Source organism: Pelophylax lessonae, assembly GCF_965119305.1.
Source record: "Pelophylax lessonae genome assembly, chromosome: 4".
In the NCBI taxonomy this organism is placed as follows: Eukaryota; Metazoa; Chordata; class Amphibia; order Anura; family Ranidae; genus Pelophylax; species Pelophylax lessonae.
The window spans coordinates 384,687,710-384,701,779 of record NC_138771.1 but is presented as its reverse complement, the minus strand read 5'-3'; the positions used below and the strand labels follow the sequence as shown (position 1 = coordinate 384,701,779).

At 44.4% G+C, this 14,070-nt stretch overlaps 1 protein-coding gene across 1 annotated transcript in view; it reads left to right on the top strand.

Moving 5' to 3' along the window:
* Nucleotides 1–14,070, top strand: part of CTNNA1 (catenin alpha 1) — a 342,634-nt gene that overhangs the window by 43,671 nt on the left and 284,893 nt on the right. Inside the window, exon 2 of the mRNA XM_082255676.1 lies at nucleotides 5,080–5,183. Coding sequence (XP_082111802.1) covers nucleotides 5,082–5,183 — 102 coding nt within the window. The 5' untranslated portion in view covers nucleotides 5,080–5,081. The remainder of the gene's footprint in view (nucleotides 1–5,079; nucleotides 5,184–14,070) is intronic.

The following is a 14,070-nucleotide window of genomic DNA, read 5'->3' as shown; positions in this document are numbered from 1 at the left end:
TTGTTGTCACAAGAGTCAGAAAGTTTTCAGGGGTTTTACTCAAATCTCTTTACAGTCCCCAGGAAGGTGGGGAAGGGTTTGCCCAATCCTGGCTCTCAAGGCCCTGAACCACTTTGTGCGTGTTCAGAAATTCAGAATGGAGTCCATTCGCACAGTTGTGGCTTCCCTTCATCAAGGGCACTTTCTGGCCTCTATCGATATCGAAGGATGCTTAACTTCGTTTTTGCCATAGGCGAGGCGCATTATCAATTTGTGACATTACCCTTTGGTCTCGCCTCAGCTCCTTGGGTGTTAAGAAAAAATTGCATTGATTGTTTGAAGTTAGTAGTTTATGTAAGAGTTATCTTTTTGTGTCACTTCTTGTTTGATCATTTATAGTGAATACATGTCTTGAGAATAAATATTTTATATATATTCCATACTGTAGACTGTACTCACTAAGATTGGTATATGCTTTTAAAAAGAAAGATGATGTTTAGCTCAATAATGAAAGTGAAACTGAAACAAAGTGAAAGTAAAACTAAAGCAGGTATAGCATAAAGTAACCATATGTATGTTCTATATAAACAGACCACAATTGTCTGCGAGTCGCATAGCCGAAAGTCATTCAACTGCAGATGGAGTGAGAATAAGCCATGCAAAAACGGAAGACTTAATTCGCAATAATGCGCTAAATCTGGTATTAATGAAAATGTATAAAAACAAAAATCAGCTTTTTAGAGAAAAATATATCATGGTTTATACGGCTGGGATTGTAATCTTATTACCCTTAAATATGCAATATAAAACATATAAGGAAGGAAATAAACAATTGTTGAATAAAATCAAATAACATAGCAAAGTTATATTTACCACACTTAAGATGGCCGCTAGCTTCAAATAGTCGTTACCAGAGTCCTAAGATGGGTGCCTTTCTTAAGATGGTGGTGAGTGAGGGAGGAGTTTCGTTTGGCGTCCCTCAAAGTTTCAGATGAATGATGGAGCAAGATGAAGTATGTCTGGATGAGTCTTTTAGATGGATGTAGTAGTGTGTGTGATGTATGTGTATTGTATGATGGGCAGTGTAATGTGTTGTGTCCTATCTCTCATCTGGGTTGTTCTTTTATAGGGTATTACAGTTACCATAAGTTAAACCCAGAGGGATGAAACATTATCCCCATTGGTTGGGATATTCTATACCTTAACTGGTGAGGTCATAGACACACCTCACCTGATAATTCAATGTTCGTATAATAAAATTAAAGGATGATTTCTCTATATGTAAGAGTAATCATAAAAGCACAACATAAAACTTTGTCCATACTCCCAGTACATACATAAATGTCCATCTGTATCTCCATCATTCACCTTGACAAGTAATGCCATTTCAATGATTATATTTTTAATATAATATTTCTATATGGGAAATATCTAAAATACCCCAAGACTGCATTTGGTATTTCGTCTAAAGAGGGCAGTATCATACCGTTCATTAGATTTTGTAGTTGACAAACAATTAAAATATATTGTTATCTGACGACCTTTGACCTGTTGCTAGTGAAAGTCCATTAATTATTTGACCATGCCATATGCTGTCACACACTTCAGACATTTGGTCTGGATTGGAAGATCTATAGTGGTCGTAAAAACTTAACCACAAACTTCTCTGAAATTAGGTAATTAGTGACGAGATACATATGTTCTTACACTTAATAGAAAGAATAATTCCAAGTAACATTACTACTGTAAGAATATAAACCCAAAATGTGATATAACATTCCTAAATATATATGTATATGCCTTACATAATATAATGACATAATTATTGATATCTTCTCACACATAAGAATGTATCTTTAACATTTATATTTCAAATGAACTTAAAGAGGAAGTAAACCCATCCTCAGTAACTTTTACCTATAGGTAAGCCTATGATAAGGCTTACCTATAGGTACTGTAAATATCTCCTAAACTTGCACCGTTTAGGAGATATTTACCTTACATGCAGCCAGTGACGTCACTGGCTCATGCGCTCTGAAGGAACGGCCGATCGTGCCGTTCCTTCAGAGACCCGTGCCGTGACTGTCGGCTCCCGCGCGAGTGACGTCACCACGGCTCCGGCCAATCAGATGGCCGGATGCCGCGATCCTGGAAGACGGGCGACTGGACATGTCGCCCTTCATACAGCTAAGGGGACGGCACGGCAGGGGCTCGTTCTAAGGTAAGTATTTCATAATGAGCTAGTATGCGATGCATACTAGCTCATTATGTGTTTCTCTTGCAGGTTTCAAAAAAAAAAAAAAAGTTTAGGGGGTTTACAACCTCTTTAATGAATACACTATTGTTGAATACAGACAGACTAACGTCTGGCTAAAATCAGTGACTAGTATGGTGTCTCGCTAATTGTCCCTTATCTGATGAGATGTCAATGTATTACCTTATTTATGATAAAAGGAATACAAAGACCTCTGTTGAAACTCTATTCTCTCTTGTAAGCTTGTGTCTGTCAATGAACTCAGCGAAATGCTATTTTTTGCACTTTCTATTTAAATTTTAAATGTTTATTTCCGTTAACATTTTTTGCTATCACAAGAAATGTAAACATCCCTTGTGATAGCAAAAAAGCATATGTCCTCTTTATGGAGACCACTTGGGGTCTATAAAATCTCTCCTCTACTGTTTTAAAGCATGAGCTATTAAAAAAAAAAAAAACATATTCTCACGTATTACAGAGGAAAATAAATAACTGTTTACATTTTCTCTAACCAAAAGTAATGAAACTCTCATCTCTTTAGGTCTCCTTGACCATAGAGATGATCGGGGATTGTCCGGTCCCCGATCACCTCTATTGTCATTGGCTGCAACTGCCAGATCTGATCCCGGGCTCTCGGGTGACACAGAAGAGCCTGGGGGAACAAAAAGAAAAATGTATGGGAGAGAGGTAGGAGAGGGAGACTACTCCTCGCGGTGCTTCTAAAAGCAACCCAGTAGCTAATCTGCTGCTCGGATCGCTTTTGGAAGAAAGGGAATTGGCTGCTGAAGGAAAACCATACTGGGATTATTGCTGACAGCTGCAGCCATGAGCCTCGGTAAACCACTTCAAAACCGTGACGTGTGTATGTATATGTTTGTGTGTGTGTGTGTGTGTATAATATATATATATATATATATATATATATATATATATATATATAATTTGTGCTCAAATGTTTACATACCCTGGCAGAATTGATGATTTTCTTGGCCATTTTTCAGGGAATGTGAATAACTAAAACTTTTTTCACCCATGGTTAGTGTTTGGCTGAAGCCGTTTATTATCAATCAACTGCGTATACTTTTTTAAATCCTAATGACAACCGAAACTACCCAAATGACCATGATAAAAAGTTCACATACCCCAGTTCTTAATACCTTGTATTTGGTTCTTTAACATCAATGACCGCTTGAAGTCTTTTGTGGTATTTGTGGATGAGGCTCTTTATCTTCTCAGATGGTAAAGCTTCCCATTCTTCCTGGCAAAAAGCCTACAGTTCCTGTAAATTCTTGGGCTGTCTTGCATGAACTGCACGTTTAACCCGGAAGTGACGTCTCTTTCGGTTTAATCGGATGCTAATGGCGCTGATTTAAATGCTAATTTTGGCATTTTGAATTCTTTGAAGTGTAGTGGAGGGGTCTGGGGGTCTTCCATAAGGAGTACCTGTCACAGCTTATTACTATCACAAGGGATGTTAAAATTCCTTGTGACAGCAATAAAAGTGATCAGATTTTTATTTTTTATTTTTAAACCGTGTTAAAAATAAATTCAAATAGAAAAAAAATTGAAGTGACACCCCCCCCCCCCATTCCCATGAGCTCACGCATGAAAGAAATTGCATACGTAAGTTGCGCCCGCAAAAGAAAGCAGTGTTCAAATTGCACATCTGAGGTATTGCCGTGATTGTCAGAGTGAGAGCAATAATTCTAGCAAAAGACCTCCTCTGTAACTCTAAATTGGTAACCGTAATTTTAAAGAGTCGCCTGTGGAGATTTTTAAGTCCTGTAGTTTGTCGCCATTACCAAAACTGTATGTGTTAGATATGAAAAGGATAAATACAGTTTCTGACACTGCAGCATTGCGGTCACGTGATCCCCTGTTCTGGCCGGTGTTCCGTGAGAATTACCTACCCGTGAGAAAAACCTACCCTCGTCACTTCCGGTTCACGGCACTGTATGGAATGCAGCTGTTACATTAAAACAACTGTGCTGCAATACGAATCATCTCCGCTCCTGTGCCTGTCACTTCCCTGCTCTCGGCAAGTAAATATAAAAGCGGCGGCGGCTGTATGAAAAGATAAATCACGGAGACGCCAGCCGCTTTTATATTTACTTGCCGAGAGCAGGGAAGTGACAGCCACAGGAGCGGAGATGATTCCTATTGCAACCCCGCTGTTTTATTTAACCGCCGCGTGGGTAGGTTTTTTCCACGGTACACCGTGCTATTTCCATACTAGTGCGCATGCGCACTAGTCTGCTCCTCTGTCGTCCCTTTAGGTATCCGGCCCTGTGAGCATGCGCACTGCTGCGCTGCTCAGCTGTTCCTGGCCGGAAGTGACGAGGGGTAGGTAATTCTCACGGGGTAGGTAATTCTCACGCTACACCGGCCTTGATCTATGCAGACAAGCAGGAGGGGTGAAGATTCTCCTCTGCTGGCCAGCTGACTTCACAGGGAAATCTCGGCCCCTCCTGCTTTTCTCCGTAGATCGAGGCCGCCCAACACAGGGGATCACGTGACCCCACGGCGGCGGTGTCCGAAATTATCATTTTCATATCTAACAAACATACAGTTTTGGTAATGGCTGGATATCTGCATTACATACATGTAAAGTCACTTTAGTGACTTCACAAACACTTTAAGCCTTACTGCCTAGACCAAGCTATGCGGCCTGCAACAATCCATCAACACCCACCTTTTACAGGCAAAACTCGCAACATTGTGTTCTAACAATTTTTTTTTTTTTTTCTCCTTCTCTGTCTGTCAATACAAATTAATTCTTTCATGTTTTTTTTTTTTTTTTATGCTTATTTTATAGTGCTTATTCTGACTGTGTTCTTTCTCCTTAGAAATGACTCTAAACACTGGAAACATCAATTTTAAATGGGATCCAAAGAGCTTGGAAATCCGTACACTGGCAGTTGAGCGACTGCTTGAACCCCTTGTTACCCAGGTACGTAAGCTTTAAAGATCTTGTCAGAATTCTGATATGTTTAGCTGCCAACTGTAGGTTACAGTTTTAGAGGATGTACTTTGAAGTATACCTAAAGACCCGTACTTTAGGATCTTTAGTCTTTTAACCATGGGTTGGGTTATATGCAGATGCCAATGAGTGATTAGACACTGGCAAAGTATATGACAGCAGGGACATCTCCATATCAGGCCTGTGGCTCCAAGCTGAAGTCTAGTACAAACTTCTCTTTATTCTAGACTAGACTTTCGTTTGTTTGAGACATGGTTATTTAAGGGAGCCAAGTCTTGCTCTGGTCCCCCAGTCCTTTGAAAAGCAGTGCCCCATCTTGTTGGAATGGGTGGGTTGTCTGTTGTACTTCTGGTTCCAGGATATCTATCTGGATCCAGTGTGTCAATTCCTGGGGATACAAACTAAAGTTTTGGACAGTTTTTCCTTGCTGCTGTTCATCTCCTTTCCTAGGGGTTGTTGCCCTGTCCTGAGTAAGGAACTCTTTTATCCCATCTGAACACCTGAACATGTTTTAAGTATTTATTGCATTCTATTGGCCAGAATATTAAAAGATAAGTTCACCTTAAAAAAAAATAAATAAATGCATGTTTCTCTTTCGTTCATTGATGGACACCGCTTCATATCTTTATTGACCGATGAGTTATGCTGCTCTTCTTAGGAGTAGGACACTAGGCGGAAAAGGGTTTAAAAAAATCTTGTTATACGCCTATAGGGCAGTCCCAGGGGGGTATACTCCCACTTCCTGCTATAGGATCTCAGTTTTTTTTTTTTTCCTGCCTAGTCAGGAGTAAGGACCTAGCTCCTTGGTGGGATCTATGGTCCTGGCATTTTTTCCTTTTTTAAAGGGAACTTTTTTCCTTTTGATTGTAAAAAAAAAAAAAAAAAAAAAAGTCTGTTCCTATGAGAACTACAATCCACTGCCAGACTGGGTAACGCACTGGATATCTTAGATCCTTACGGGCTCCCCAGTCTGGCCAGCGAGCGTGTGGCGAACGTAGCTCTGCACTAGGTAGCCGCGACATAGCCCCACAGGACGGGGGCTGGCCTGCGAGTGGAACACCTCACGAAGATGCATACGACCTGGTTGTGGCCGGAGTGGCAGCGCACCTCTGGCCCACAGCGTCCCCCGTTCCAAGATTGGGAGGTGATCTGTCCGGAGTAGTGTCCCCCCCCCCCCCTCTCCCTTGGAAAAATTTGTGGTGGACATGGGCCCCTCCCCGAGTCGGTAGGCCCCACATAGGTCCTAACCCATATGCAACCCCCCCTCACTAGCGGGGCTACCCCTGCACTAACATCCCCCTCGCATTCTGGGATGAGGGAGAAATGTTCTTGTTTAAACTGTTGAATTGTTTCCCTCTGTGGTGTTGGTGAGCTGTGGCTGGAGGGGGGACGGAGCGCGCTGATGGTGGCTCCACTTGCCTTTTTGTGTGGCATTTGTCCTGTGGGGTTTTGGGGGGGTCCCTGTATAGGCTGACAAAACTTTGCTGCTGACAGTAACTCAGGGGTCCCCGTGGGTCCCGGGAATCACGCATTTTCTTGAAGCCAGAAAGGACCGGTGCTTGGCAGGTGGCCTCTAGTGACAGCTCAACCGTTGCCTCTTCCCTCTTGATTGGCGTGCAGCAGGCTGTTGGCGCTTCTATCTCCCTATAAGTCGGTTGGTGGTTAGTTCCTGGGGCGGTATATCTCACTTTTTCTGCTATTACAGTGCTGCTGAGACCTGTAGTGCCACCGGTGCAGCGGTAGGAGTTTTTTTTCACAGTGGTTTTACATTGCTTTTGCTGGTGGCCTCCAGGGTACCATGGAGCCCCTAGAACTCCTGTCACCACCTGACCCACTCTCAGAAGCTGCAGGACCCTCTGGGTCTCAGTCTGTCCTAGGGGCCATGACGGCGGTCATGCAGTCATTGGTGTCAAAAGTGGACATGGCTCTCCAAAAGAGACCTAGTAAAAAGCGCCCTCCACCTTCATCTGCTTCCTCTGATTCCTCAGACTCTGAGTCTTATTTGGCCGCTGCAGACACGAGTCACCCCACGGGGTCTGCGTCCAGGCACTTTGAGTGGTCTGACAGTGAGGATGATTCTTCTTCCACTACATCTGCGCAAGAAAAAGTACTTGTGGAGGCACTGATTGTATCAGTGCGGGAAACGTTAAAAATGGAGGACACAGCTAATGCTGCATCGGCCGCACCGGTGCAATTTGGCACCTGCAGGCCATCCAAGGTGGCTAAGGCGTTCACCTTTTCTGCCTGTTTTGACGAGATTGTCGCGTGTCAGTGGGGGTCCCCGAAACGCATGGTTGGCATTAGGGATGCACCGAAATGAAAATTTTGGGCCGAAACCGAAAATGCAGGATGCCATTGGCCGAAAACCGAAACCGAAAATGACTTTTTCCCCAAATAATTTTAAAATAGGTAGAAGAGGGGCATACGCCAAAAACAGGCAGCGACGTAAACCTGTCGCTGCCACCCTGTCACAGTATATGTACTGTGATGGGTTGGCAATAGGTTAATTTAATTACCAATGGTATTAGTATTATGCAGCATGAGGGGGTTAATGTATTGTCACTGATGCATTAGTGACCGACCAGTGGTAGTTATTTAACCCCTTTGTGCTGCATTAGTGCAACCAGTAGCAGTGCAACCAGTGTTAATTAACACTGATACTGGTTGCACTAATGCAGCACAAAGGGGTTAATTAACTGCCACTGGTTGGTCATGAATGCATCAGTGACCAGTAGTGGCAATACATTAACCCCCTCATGCTGCATAATTAATACTAATACCAATGGTAAGCTGCCTCCCCCCTCCCCCCCCCCCCCCATCAGCCTCAGCGTCCCTCTCTGTCCATGAATGAAGTGACCCACCAGGAGGGAGGGCGGGGGGAGCGGCCGCTAATATCTGTAACTATGTGAGCCTTAACTTCGTTCATTCATATACATCGTGAATTGAAGAGGACACTCCGGGCGGGGGGGGGGGGGGGCGGGGCGAGCGGCCGCTAATAGATAGATAGCACTATGTGATGCTTCCCTGTCAGCTCAGTGGTATTGTGTGTGAATGAGAACTGAGCTGACACCGGGCGGGGGGAGGAGCGGCCGCTAATGGATACAACTATGTGAGACTTCACTTACATGTCAGGCACGTATCTCCTCTGTAAGTGAAGTGAAGGCTCACATAGTTGTATCTATTAGCGGCCGCTCCTCCCGCCCCCCCCCCCGCCCGGTGTCAGCTCAGTTCTCATTCACACACAGTACCACTGATCTGACAGGGAAGGATCACATAGTGCTATCTATTAGCGGCCGCTCGCCCCGCCCCCCCGCCTGGTATGACACTTCATTAATGCACAGATATCGTAGTAGGGACGTCAATTGAGAGGCGGGCGGCCGGTCAGAGGCGGGACTTTTAAAACCTGCCCTGCGCTGCGCCCTCCTCCTTCCTCACGGCGGCCATATTAATTTCGGCACTGTTAACCCATTATCGGCCGAAATGAGAGAGGCTCATTTTCGGCCGATAATTTCGGTGGCCGAAATTTCGGTGCATCCCTAGTTGGCATACCTAAGCATTTCACTAGGAGGTATCCATTTGAGGAGTCCCTCTTAAAGAAACTGACAGTTCCACCGGTGGTGGATTCTCAGGTTTCTAGGTTTAATAAAGTCACGTTGCTGCCAGTGGAGGAGGCTCCATCCTTATAAGACCCTGTAGATAGGAAGGCTGAATCTCTGGTCCGTTTTATCTGTTTACTGTGGCAGGTTCAATCTAGAGGGCAGTGTTTGCCATAACCTTGGTCTCCCAGGCCTTAACGGAATGGGCAATGCTTTTACGTCAGGATTTGGAAGGGGGTCTTCCTGAGCAACTGGGCGAACCAGTTGATACAGGGGCTACAGTCTATCTGTGATGCCTCCCTGGATGTGGCCCCTTTAGCCTGCAGGGTGTTGGTGACAGCGGTGACTCTGCACCGAATGATCTGGTTGATATGCTGGTCTGCGGACCTGGCCTCCAAAAATGTGCTGACGGATCTCCCCTTTGTGGGGGGCCTGCATGTTCGGAGCTTCCATGGAAGAGATCATAAAAGGTCTCATGGGAGGCAAGAGCACCCTGTTCAATGCAGGCTACAAAGACCAGAGAACCTCACCGCAAACGTGGTCCTATCTTCTCGACCCACAAACAGCCCTTCCGTCAGGCAGGGTCGCAGGACAAGGGGTCTAAATCCTCCTGTACCTTCTCTGGAGGTTCCAAAAGACCATGGGTTGGTAAGTCTAAGGCATGCTCTGCTGGTCTGCTGGCCCCGCAGACAAGCACTCCTCTGCCTGAAGGGTTGTTCTCACCCATTCATGGGGTGGGGGGACGTCTTCCCTTTTTTACGGACCGGTGGACCTCCTCCATTCAAGATAAATGGGTCCACGAGTTGGTCCAGTTACAAGATCGAGTTTCGGTCCTTGCCCCTGGCAATATTCTTTCTTCCAACCTGCGCCTGTCCCCGGATCGGCTTCGGGGCAGTTCAGGATCTGCTATCACAAGGAGTCATTGTACCAATCCCAGAGTCGGAACATTTTCAGAGGTTTTATTCAAACCTATTTACGGTTCCAAGGAAGGAGGGCAAGGTCCGTCCAATCTTGGACCCCAAGGCCCTGAACTGCTTTGTGTGGGTTCAGAAATATAGAATAGAGTCCATTTGCATGGAAGTGGCTGCATCAAGGGGATTTTCTGCCCTCCTATCAATATCGAGGACACTTGCCTTCATACCCAAATATATGTTGAGCATCAGCATTTTCTTTGCTTCGCTGTGCCTATTGCCCTGTGTCGGGTGGGCACAACTAATAGTAAGCAGCCACTTTTTAACTAGATGTATATTTGTTAATAAAGTTGCAGTATTACACTATTTTTGGCTTTCTATTTGTTTCCCTGCACATGTGCTTTAAAAAACACATGTGAGAGGTAATTATTTGGAGGAGTGAGGAGAAGGAGCTAATTATCTTTTTGGAGTCATTCAACTAATATCCAAGAGGAGAGGAGGTGTTCCTATGGTTTGATCCACCAAAGGATAAAGGGATCACAGGCTTGTGGGGTCTGTGTGACCCACCTGTATCCGGTAAGAGGCAAAGATGATCATCTTTATGCACTGGAGCACCTGATATTCAAGCAATATCATTCACTACCTTGCATAAACTGTTTTTGTTGGATTGCTGCTTTAACCCTTTGAGCACCTTAGAAATGCACCTCATTTTGTATATGTGGAACCAATTTCCAATCTAATTCATACATTATTTTGTATATGCGTTTTTTCACATACGTTTTTTTAATTAGAAGTTTATTAAGTGATCACTAGCACTTTATTGGTTCTTTATTGCACCTTTCAGCACCTTATTGGGTTTGCACAATATATTATGTGGCACTAGCACTTTACAAAAGTTTATGATGGTATATATGATTAGTGGTTATAAAATTTAACCTACATATTTTTTAAGAATAAGTTACTATTTACCTTAATTTATTCCTTGTCACAGACGAACACCAGGCATTGCACCTTATATTAATTTTTTAATTTTATAACATTAAGCAATTTGTCACAGATATTTGTATTTTACACATTTATATAATTTTCGGAAAATTGGTGCACCATTGATATCTAGTTTATAATCAGGGATACCAGCGCCTTTTTTACCATTTTTATCTATTTTCTTCGCTTTGCCGTAGGCAAGGAGAATTATCAATTCGTGGTGTTACTCTTTGGTCTAGCCTCAGCTCCTCGGGTGTTCACAAATGTCTTGGCCTTACTCGGGCAGAGGGGGATCTCGGTACTGGGGTACCTCGACAATCTCCTTCTGAGAGCAGAGTCTGTCTGTCCTGAAGGAAGATCTGGACATCACGGTGCAAACACTGCAAGAGTTCAGCTGGACTCTGAATTTTCAGAAATCAGCTCTGACTCTGTCCAACATGCTGGACTACCTGGGTCTGACTCAGGATTCATCCTCAGCCTGGTTGTTTCTTCCAGAAACAAAGCTGCTGAAAATGCAACAGGCGATTCGGCTCTTGTTATCCAACCGCCGATCATCTCTCAGAACTTGCATGAGAGTGGTGGGCCTGAAGGTCTCCACCTTCGAGGCGGTTTCATTTGCTCAGTTCCATACCAGACCTCTGCAAAAAGAGATTCTAGCAAAGTGGGACAAGAACCCATGGTCCCTGGGCAATCTGATCCTGTTGAGCCAAGGTACGAGGGAATCCCTAATTTGGTGGATTTGCTCCCCGGCGCTTCGACAGTGAAAGTAATTTCTTCCCCTGTACTGGACGGTGGTCTTCACGGATGCTAGCCTGTTCGGATGGGAAGGTGTCTGGTCTCAGGAGGAGTCCAGTCTGCTGATCAACATCCTGGAAATTCGGGCAATCAGGCTCTGCCTGTCCCAGTGGACGGACCATCTGCAGGGGTGTCCGGGAAGGATTCAATCGGACAATGCCACAGCCGTGGCATATATTAATCATCAAGGGGGCACCAAAAGTGCCCTAGTGGCCAAAAAAATGGCCGGCGTCCTGAGGTGGGCAGAACGATATGTTCCAGCCCTATGTGCATATTCCAGTGATGGAAAATTGGCAGGCCTGGAGTTCAGGCAAATGGGAGTAGTAAAACTCCCAGGGTAAGACACAGAAAGAAATTTCTTAACGAATAGGCTGTTTCCAGAGTGCTGTATCAAGGCACCTCAGTGGGAAGTCTGTGGGAAGGAAAAAGTGTGGCAGAAAACGCTGCACAACGAGAAGAGGTGACCGGACCCTGAGGAAGATTGTGGAGAAGGACCGATTCCAGACCTTGGGGGACCTGCGGAAGCAGTTGACTGAGTCTGGAGTAGAAACATCTAGAGCCACCGTGTACAGGCGTGTGCAGGAAATGGGCTACAGGTGCCGCATTCCCCAGGTCAAGCCACTTTTGAACCAGAAACAGCGGCAGAAGCGCCTGACCTGGGCTACAGAGAAGCAGCACTGGACTGTTGCTCAGTGGTCCAAAGTACTTTTTTCGGATGAAAGCAAATTTACATGTCATTCAGAAATCAAGGTGCCAGAGTCTGGAGGAAGACTGGGGAGAGGGAAATACCAAAATGCCTGAAGTCCAGTGTCAAGTACCCACAGTCAGTGATGGTCTGGGGTGCCATGTCAGCTGCTGGTGTTGGTCCACTGTGTTTTGTCAAGGGCAGGGTCAATGCAGCTAGCTATCAGGAGATTTTGGAGCACTTCATGCTTCCATCTGCTGAAAAGCTTTATGGAGATGAAGATTTCATTTTTCAGCATGACCTGGCACCTGCTCAGTGCCAAAACCACTGGTAAATGGTTTGCTGACCATGGTATTACTGTGCTCAATTGGCCTGCCAACTCTCCTGACCTGAACCCCCATAGAGAATCTGTGGGATGTTGTGAAGAGAAAGTTGAGAGACGCAAGACCCAACACTCTGGATGAGCTGAAGGCCGCAATCAAAGCATCTTGGGCCTCCATAACACCTCAGCAGTGCCACAGGCTGATTGCCTCCATGCCACGCCGCATTGAAGCAGTCATTTCTGCAAAAGGATTCCTGACCAAGTATTGAGTGCATAACTGAATATAATTATTTGAAGGTTGACTTTTTTTTGTATTAAAAACACTTTTCTTTTATTGGTCGGATGAAATATGCTAATTTTTTGAGATCGGAATTTTGGGTTTTCATGAGCTGTATGCCAAAATCATCAATATTAAAACAATAAAATGCTTGCACTACTTCAGTTGTGTGTAATTAATTTTAAAATATATGAAAGTCTAATGTTTATCAGTACATTACAGAAAATAATGAACTTTATCACGATATGCTAATTTTTTGAGAGGGACCTGTATTATGCATGTACCACGGATGCCAGAATGGTTGTAAGGGAGACACCAAAAGATAGTCAGCTCCTGTCCTTCCTATTATCCATTTACAGAGATTCAATCGCACTAAGCACATAAAGAGGTCTGCATAATGAGCTACAATAACATGGCGTCACTCAGCCCTATAAGAAGTCACGAACGATCCGCCGTCCAATCAGATCCCCCTGAGGAAGACACTAGGTCCCTGTGTCATCACGCGTAGGGGAGGGGCTAGGACGGACGGAGCGTTGCACCGAGAGTAGGTGAGACTATCAGGCAGACCAGAGAGGACGGTCGCACAGCCGAGGCGGCTCCCAGCACGCCAGGAAGGCATCCGGAGGCTACCTAGCAAACGTTCCTTAGCGGTTTACAGGTGCATGTATGCACCAGAAAATGTGAGTGTACACACTTTTACTCTATATGAAATAAAGTTTTTAAAGGATATAGGCACTATTTGGAGCTATTTTTTTCTGCATGATATCGCCCCCTCTGGAGAATCGGTGGTATTTGTAGGAAGGTGCTGCCAGCAAAATAGCAGGGTCTGAGTGGAAGTGAGGAGAAGTATCCCAGAGGAGAAACTACTGTCCATGTTTTGGGGCTTGTATATCTCTATTCTAAGGTGAGCGCCCAATCACAAGGGGGTGCACGAAGTGAGAAGGCTTTGTGACATATCGGTCACACACATTGGTTGGGAACACATCCACAGTCTGGTGGATTGAGCACAACATAGAGGATTATCCACAAGCACTTGGCACTTTTTATGCAATAATGGACTTATTATTTATAAGCCACAAGCACTTGGCACCTTAGTGCACTAATGGACTTATATTTTTAATATTTATAAGCACTTTATGGATTATATTTTGATATTGATTACAAATATAAATTTTTCTGCATGAGAGGATCTAATAAGCACATATTGCAGTAATTTAGGAATATCGATATATCCTCACCGAATCAACACACAGCACTTTATAGTTTGATGTATTGTTTATTATTAAT